General features: G+C 33.3%; 1 protein-coding gene across 2 annotated transcripts in view; it reads left to right on the plus strand.

Moving 5' to 3' along the window:
- The first annotated feature begins 787 nt into the window (after positions 1 to 787).
- The window catches only part of LOC117105081 (phenylalanine-4-hydroxylase-like), a 23,641-nt gene continuing 15,254 nt past the window's right edge, over positions 788 to 9,174 (plus strand). Inside the window, exons 1-4 of one of the 2 annotated variants that reach the window (XM_033246105.1) lie at positions 788 to 1,014; positions 5,425 to 5,538; positions 5,663 to 5,840; positions 6,722 to 6,730. In XM_033246105.1, coding sequence (XP_033101996.1) covers positions 973 to 1,014; positions 5,425 to 5,538; positions 5,663 to 5,840; positions 6,722 to 6,730 — 343 coding nt within the window. In that variant the 5' untranslated portion in view covers positions 788 to 972. The remainder of the gene's footprint in view (positions 1,015 to 5,424; positions 5,539 to 5,662; positions 5,841 to 6,721; positions 6,731 to 9,174) is intronic. The other variant, XM_033246106.1, reaches the window with a different exon arrangement.

Here is a 9,174-nt window from a genome sequence, read left to right on the forward strand (position 1 = left end):
TTTTTTTTTTAATAAATCGAAATCGAAATCAAAATTCATAATAATACCAGACAACCTAATTTTACATTTTTTAAATGTAAAATGTGTTTGCATCTGAGATTCCATGGAATTATCAGACATTAGGCATACACCAATGTCATGATATATTAATTCTGTCCTCAATCATATTAGGCCTATATTGTAAAAGTATCGATAATGGTCGTTTTATGTTTTTTTGATAATTCTCAGTGCTACAACATAGGCCTATTAAATGTCCCCCCCCCCCTCTGGAGTCTGACTTTCAACAAGGGGCCGAGTTGACTTGAAGCTATTAAAAGGAAAACAATATTACGGTATATAGAAAGAGATAAGATATTTTTCTATCATTTGGTTATAAACCAATATGAACAACGCTAAAAAAAATACAGTAACTACTAAATAGATGCCGGACCGATTTTGGCTGAAGTGGACTACATTTGGCCAGTAATTTTAAAGCTAAAAATCGGCCAGTCCGTCGGAACGTTTAAAATTAGCCCGGACCAAATTTTTCCTGACAGGCCTACACATTAGAAGATGGGGATCCCGATGAGGATGGGATGGTGACATTGATGAAATAATTGATGACAGAGAAGATGAGGATGGCGTGAGGTGAAAGAAGAATGAGGAAATTACGATTAATGACGATGACGATAACGAAAAATTCATTCAGTATAATGAAAACGCCACCAATTACGCGTGCTGATCTAATTCTGATCTATGTTTTTTCATCTACAGTACTAATCATTAATATGATTGGTCAATCTGTGCCTTGAAACGACACACCATATAACCACCTCTTACTGGTGGTGTGTGACACGCAACAAACGCAAGAGATAATCGTATCGTATCGATTGAATTGTACCGCTGTGTTTACAACATTTTGTGTTGTTCTTTTAAAAATTTAATAAATACTACCGTGTTCAGTTGTATACAACTAGTTTCGTTTTAACAGAGATGGACGCAGGACTTGCAAAAAAGAGAAAGGTAGACGACAATGTAAGAATAATCTTCATTTATTATTTTTAAACATAGCCTGGGCTAGGCCCTTCCACCTCTTCTTGTTGTGTTTGGAATCGCAGAAGGATACGTACGGCGTGTGTGGATGTGCGACTTCTGTCGTTGGCCTACCCAAGTTGTTCCTTGGTGTGATGTGTGCTTTTTGAGAACTTCGGAATGCACTGCCAGAGCATATCCATTTAGGCCTAGGTCTAGGCCTAGTTCTATTCCTACCTTCCCTAGTAGGGCCTAGATATATTAAACCAATGTGGAACTCTGTCATCATGATTGTCAATGTCAATGTCACTAGGGGGGCCTAGCCTAAGTACTGTAGTACTTGTTTGTAGTAGTACTAGTAGTACTCTACATACGTAGTTTGTTGACAAAGCCTGAGACCAGCGAGTATATTTTAATAGGCCTAGCTCCATGCAGGAGTAAACTTTTTGAATAAAAATACTTTTTGGCCAGGCATGGCACTTTCCGTCTGCGCATTCTGTAAGAGAAGGGCCGATTACGATTCTGCACACCTATTTTTCTAGCGATTTTCCACTCGTGTCGTTAACGTGTCTAGTGTAAATGTAACTTTATTTACTCTGATTTTATAATCCATCTTCATCTTTGTAGAATCACACATTCAATAATATAGTAAGCTAAGCTTATCATGCATATGTTTAGCATTTGTCCACTTAAAATTAAATAATCATCAATTTTATATTGTGATACGTAAAAAGTAAATCCTTGCCAAGCCACCACATGGGCTGGAGCTTATCCCAAGTTGTGATAAAAAGTACAATATTATTGTTGCAGTTGGTAAACTGTAGGCTTGCATAGGCCTATGGAGGTATGAAGTAGGCTTGCCCTAATTGGCCAATCAGATTGCAGCTCGCTTTGCAATCTAGGGTATCAGAATATGATGTGTGTTAGTCATTGTTTGATTTATTTAAATCTGCAATAGAGCCATCTAGCCTTCCTTTAGTGAACATAAGATGCCAATCTATAATGGTACATTTTTATACTATTAAATCTAATTACAGTAAATAAAAATAATCATGACTTGGAAATATTTATTGAAGCATGATTTTTTACATTTGCCAATCTCACTGCTAAAAAGGTTTTGAGGTTTTTGTGGACTCTCTTTTGAGGACCTTTTCATGGATCCTTTGATCACTTGACAGGGTTTTCCAGGTGCCGCCGCTAAATTGATGTGAAAAAGCTGGAAGAGAGGTGACTTTCTTTTTTTTTTTTTTTTAAATGTTTTACATTTTTGATTTGCTTCCTTGTTTCACACCCTCCCCCCCTCCCAATAGAAAAATCCTGAATAGAAAACTGTTACTTAAGTTTGTATTTAAGGGCATGATGTTAGACTGCTTGCCAACTCTTTCTTTGATTTACTGTCTTAATTATTGATGTTTCAACCATCATTGTTCATAATCCTATGAAAAGAAATGGGCTATTACTGTACAAATCACATGCTAGCTATTAAAAATGAAAATGATTATTACTGTTGAAAATTTCCTGAATCATTTATCGCCTTGATACTGGTATTGTGCGGCTGGTTTTGTATACGCTCTGTGTGTTCTTTGATAGTAAAAATGGTAGGTAGAATTTTATAGTAAATAGAGTTATAGTACTAAAAAAAGAATTGAAATTGTGGCAAATTAAAATTGTGTTTGCTATCATTTTTTAATGGTTTTCAAATGTTTTTAGCTCAAACCTTTACTTGTCTTCATTGGCAAGCAATTTTACTTCTACAGTGGATGTCACAGTACTTAGTAGGGTGCTAATACTCTATTTTTTATATTTGATTTTGACTGAATTCCATATGCTAGAAATAATCCCATGGAATAAGAAATATCCATTGAAAATACAATACACAGGAACTCTAGACAAGCTATTGAAAGAAATCACTTGAACTTGGCTGAGGCAGGAGTACTGTGACATGGAAGGGGTTTCAAGTAAACATGGAATTCATTTAATACCACTGTAATATCAAATTGTGTAAATATGCAGAGCCTTTGTGAGGAAGTACAATAGGATAGCAAGAATTAGCAGACCAGACTTTCTGCAAACAATATGGAAGTGTTTTGAGAGTGCAGTCAGTTGAAACAAGTGTTATTGAACCAATCCAGGGTTGCTGTCTTAATAGCCCAGGTGTCATTTTTTATGTGATTAAGAAGACACCATAATATCCTCACACCATGAACTTACACAAAGTGAATTTCTTTTTCATTGTGCATTATTGTTGAATACTTTTTTATTTAGATGTTTTAGTATAATAATTAGGAATAAAAGTTTATTAAAAAAATTCAAATTGTAACTTAAGCTAGTGATACAGAATTAAGTATTTTTATTTTGTTATTCATAAATAAAATTCCATACAGACTGTAGTACTGTGCAGGGGCCTAGTCTGGTTTCATCCTGGGGAGGGGTGGGGTGCGAAAATTGAAAATGCAAAAACTAAATCCCTATTCCAATGAAAATTTAATGGTCATTTTTGTTTTTTTACTCAGTGGAACTAATTTGCTGCCATTGGGTGGGGGGTAGTGTCCACACACCCCAGCCTATGCCCAAGCTGTGCACGCTTATATTTTGGGCACAAAATTGGTGTGGGATTGATTAAGAACATGGCAAAATAAAGAATTGGTAATACTTCATTTTTTGTTCGATATCTATTACACTGCTTATGAAAAAATGAAATACAGGTTGCAGTGCAAATGTACTTCTTAAATTTAGTTTCAAGCATGTTAGTCTAACATCTCCTGGTAGATGCTGGTATAATATATGGTAATTAAGGATAACCTTTTGCTTGTATAAGTTGATAAGGCCATAAGATTATTACTTTTTACAGTTGGTGGGTGATAAAATAGTATTAACAAGGCTGAATAAGATAATTTACGGTAAACTACGTTAGGTATTTTATGCCTGATAAAGAAGTTAGATCATGGTTAGATTAAACTTATGCATGAGGTTATTGAGGCAGGCTCTGGCGTATGGTAATTACTGTGATCTGTTCTAAATAATTTGTTGACTCCGAACAAAAATATGATTCTAGCAAAGCTAATTTATATTAATTTGCCTGTCTTCAAACAAATATTAATTTAATCAACATTACTGTAATTGAAAATAATTTTATTTATAAAATGATTTTATTTATATAGCCTGGTTTTAACCCACCAGGCTATATCAAACTAATTAAGATGGCAGTTAATTGATTTTAATCAATATTTTATACAGGATGTTTCATGTATTTGATTCAGCAATTCATTGTATTTCATCGATGTTCTGTCATTCAATTAATTGAATACTCATGGTTCATCAACGATTTTTTACGGTGTTTAGTAAAGTGAATTCAAGTTCTTTTTGTATAAGCTAATTCTCATTTTTTAATAGGCCTTTATAATGGAGTTGACATCTCCACATTGGAAGTTTGTCCAATTCTGTGATACTATCATCAGTGTAAAACACATTGTTGTAATATGAAAAGAAATCTGACTATACCACCAGTATATAAATTTACTGGTAATAATCCACAGTAACAGTAGCTGCTTTCTTACCAAGTTTAATGTACTCTTTGAATTCAGCCATATTTCAAATTATGTTATCACTTTAAAAAACCGAAAGGTCCACTGATTAATCTCGGGTAAGATAGTATAATACAGTACATACAGTACTCCAAGCAGCGAAATGCACACCATCATGTTTGGATCCCAACACGATGGCATGCATTTCGATGCTTGGAGATTATACTATGTTATCACTTTATTTGTTCATTATTTCATTGATTCATTTAATTAATTTCCTCATAATATCTTTTCATATATTTCTTTCTTTCTATAATAATAATATTTACAAAATGGTGAAGAATAATTCTAGAATAATAAAGCTGGATTTTGAACTATGGATTTAACCTTGGCACCTAATCCTATTTCTGTTTGGATTTATAATTTCCTGTTAAGAGATTTGTGAAATAATTCAAATTCAACAAATGTAGATCTTCTCTATGTAAGTGTTCTGAAGAGTTTTATAATTTGTATTACTGTAAATATCTACATTTTATGATTAAATTTTAACTGTATTCTGTATAATTAATAGTTCAAATATGTTAACAGAATAACACATCATCATTATCAATTGTTACTATCATCATCATCATCATCTCTCATTATCATAAGTATCATCATCATCATTGTCATCTTTATCTTTATCATCATCTTGATCGTGATCTTCATTATTCATCTTCATCATCATTATCATCCTCATAATCATCACTGATATTGTTATATTACAGTCATGTGTGGACTAAAATTAAAGATCATATTGGGTATTGACTATCATCTTCATAATCTTCAACATCCTTTCTTATTCACATTTCAATTTTTCTATGCTGAAATATAATTTTTTTCATTTCAGGATGATGACTGCTACCTTAAAGAAAATCATGATCATGATATTCCTCAGTTGTCGTTGATGTTTTCTCTCAATCAAGAGGTTGGAACCCTAGCACGTGCGCTCAAACTCTTTGAGGTGAGTTTGAAACATCACACGTGACATCACATCATGACCATAATATAAGCACATCACAAATTTATATGGGCATAAGTTTTGATATTGTGGACATAGCTTTAGGTATTATTTGTTATGATTGTAGGATAACAACGTGAACTTGTTGCACATCGAGTCTCGTCCATCCAAGTCTTCAAAAAATGAGTACGAGTTCTTGGTTACTTGTGAAGATACTGGCAAAAACTTAGCCCCATTTATCGAGAAACTCAAGGCAAAGACCTCCACGGTTCATACACTCGCCCGTCAGCCATCGAAAGATGCCAGTGAGTTTACAATTCATTATTTCTAGTTTTTTTCAGTTGTAAACCTGTAAAAAGATTTTGGAGGGGGATTTCATATAATAAAGGCTTGTTACACGATTGCTGTGTCTGTTTCCATTGATATATTTGACCGGCTCTGTTAAAACCTGCCGTTTGTTGCAATTTCTAATTTCACACAATGACGTAAAACTTTTGAGATTCTGAATTTTAGTTTTTACATTATATAAAAGATGATATATTGAAGAAAATTTTTTCAAAATATCAATCTCTAAATCTAACTGAAAAGTGTTATTAAAATTATTTTAAAAATACAAATCTTAAGAATAAACTATTGATTTTTGAATCTTTGGAAGCTGTTTTTTCAAAACCTACATAGCTTCGCTAATTACTCAACCAATTTTCATCAAATAAACACTGTTTTAAAGATGAATTCATGCAAAAATACCACGGTTTTGCCAGAGCCAGTCACATATTACAAAAGGGTTTAAGCATATCTTTGAAATGCTCAAATTTAAGTGATTATGCCTATGAAAATGTAAATAACTTGAACTTTTCTATGATACTATTTGAACAACTTGCCACTGTAACAATATGTTGTGAGAAAGCCACTTTTTGAGCATGAGCATATACCAGATCAACTGAGCACTTTACTGTACCTGAGCTGCAAAGTAACAGACCTTGAGCAGGTCAACCAGATCACCTGAGCACTTTATCTGAGCTGCAAAGTTGCTGAGTGCTCAGGTGTAACAGGCTTTGAGCAGATACCAGATCATCTAAGCACTTTACCTGAGCTGCTTTAGGGTAACAGCCTTTCAGTGTAACATGTGCGTCAATATATTTTCTGTTTTTTTGCATGGTATTGACACTGATCTTCTTAACTTCAGCTAAGTCTTGTAAGTTTTATCGATCATTAAATTTATGCAGGTTTTGATCAGTTAAAGCTATTCTGCACGAATGCTATGGTAGAATAAGCTCACTCCTATCTAAAGATATACTGTCTGTCATAAGCTAAACAATTGAAAAATTTAATTCTATATTTCAATTGCTTAATTTGTAAGTAAGTTATTAAAAATTTGGATTGGAAAAAATTATGTGTACTTTGTCATTGAAGATATTTTTAACTGTTTCTGATTGGAAATTAAAAACCTGTATGATCCTTTTAAATGAGATATTCAACATTTTGATTTAATTTTTGAGGGTTTTTTTCCGATTTTGTTTTGCAGACAGTAAATCTATAAGATATTTTCTCGGTTTTAAATATTTTTAAATACAAATTACCTGTGACTTACTGGAAAAAATTTTTTCTTTCACATAAAAGCTTAATTGGGACCCAAGATCACAAAAGGGCTGTAAACTCGTACTCTATCAAAATGTTTTTTTAATGTAATTGAATAGAGCACATCGTTAACTTTATAATGAGGGCTCAATGACCTTAATCGGACATTAATTATGTGTAAAGTTAAGCTATTTTAAATTATAATTATTTTCTATAAATTGGCCTATAATGTTCTGAGCAAAAGGTCTTTAAAAGTACTGAAGAAATTGAAGAAAAATCACAGCAGCAGTCAAAGAAAATCCTTAGCAACACCACAGTTCCCATTGAGCTATTGCGATGAAATTTTCTACTGTTTGCTGGAAAAAAGGTTGGGGGAACAGAAATCTTCTATTTTTAAGTCAATACCCCAGGGAGTTGATTGGTGATACCCAAGGGGAAATTTGTTATACCTTTATAAAGCTGAAACATTCACGTGAGGTTGTGGTGGGGGTCTGGATTTTTTTTATAAATTTATAAACATTTCAGAAATACAAAATTTTTGGACCACAGGTAAAATGATCAGGATTTTTATTGTTGCAAGCTACATTGTAGCATGGGGAGGTGGTAAACAAGCTGTTTAAGCAAGACAATAATTCCTCCATTTGAACTACCGGTTCCATCATTAAATTACTGGTAGATTACAATAACTACTCTCTATCTTCTTTAAAATCAAAACATTTACTTAACCGCAATACTTAATTGAATGCTAGGCCTATACCTTTCTTTGTGACCTGTGGTCCAAATCAAATTATGCCAAAGGCTGATGGGAAATTTTACTAAATTATACCAAATGTTAAATTTAATGGTTGTTTAAATAAGTGCCTTTCTCCCACCTAAAATAAAAGCAACACTATTCTCAATACTATTACTGTATACCCAGTGGTGCTGCCAGAGTCGACGGTATCAGGTCTGATGTTCCCGACTGGGAAGAGTTGAGGAATTGGAATGGCCAATTTTCTGGACAGGAAAAAGTTGCCGGGGTCTTTATCTTATTTTTTATTTTTTTATTTATTCGACTTCACAAGGGCAAAAATACAATAAAATATCAATGAAATAAAAGATTGCCGGTGACGGGAAAAGGCCAACAGGCGAACAAATCACACTTCTGATAGCGGCCGATCCCGAATTGCACAGACCAAGATATATAATCAAGTATGTAAAGTTTTAACATGTAACACTAAAATTTGTAAAAGGAACTCAAGGCAAAAAAGGGGTACAAATGGGGATAATCTAAAAATAATACCAAGGCTTTTTTTTTCCATGTAAGGCCACTGTCAAGATGAACTCCTAAGAACTTTAATAGCTGACTGAACAGAGGGTATGTCATAATTGTTGAGAAAAATTTTAAAAGAAGTGGTAACAATACATTTTAACTTCTGTGGGGTCCCAAACAGGATGAAGCTACATTTATTATGGTTAATTGAAAGTTTATTAGCAGCAAAGTATTGGGACAAGGGAATCAGATTGGAGTTGACATTATCAAATAATGATTGGATATTATGGTCAGAATAAAAAACAGTGGTGTCATCAGCATGAAGAAAGAAATTAAGTAAGTATAATAGAGGATTGATGGATATCATTGATGTACAAAATAAGGAGGGGACCCAGTAAAGAACCTTGAAGAACTCCACATGACAGCCAGCTACAAACATTATTTACATTAACTTTAATTTAAAAAGAGATCGTTATAAAATAATTTAATACTTTGCTTAAAAGTGTGCGTGGTTGGGTTGTTTCTAAAGGTAAGAGGCAGGGTATTCCACATGGGTACAATGCGGTTAAAATAAAATAGTTTGTGAGACTCAGAAATCATTGTCAGTTGACCTTGTGACCTGATCAGACATTTCATTGAATCGAATAAAGTTCCTGACATCGAGGTCAATATTAAAATTTAGTCATTTGTAAAAAAAAGTATTCTCTTCTGTATGATAAGTGCATAAGATTAAGTAACGAAAGTCTTTCATTGTAATCGCAATCTGGGTCAGGGAATCAAGAACCCTACAATATATATTATATTCAAAA

The sequence above is a fragment of the Anneissia japonica genome, unplaced genomic scaffold (assembly GCF_011630105.1).
Source record: "Anneissia japonica isolate Jap-2015-1 unplaced genomic scaffold, ASM1163010v1 scaffold287834_len5846547_cov211, whole genome shotgun sequence".
In the NCBI taxonomy this organism is placed as follows: domain Eukaryota; kingdom Metazoa; phylum Echinodermata; class Crinoidea; order Comatulida; family Comatulidae; genus Anneissia; species Anneissia japonica.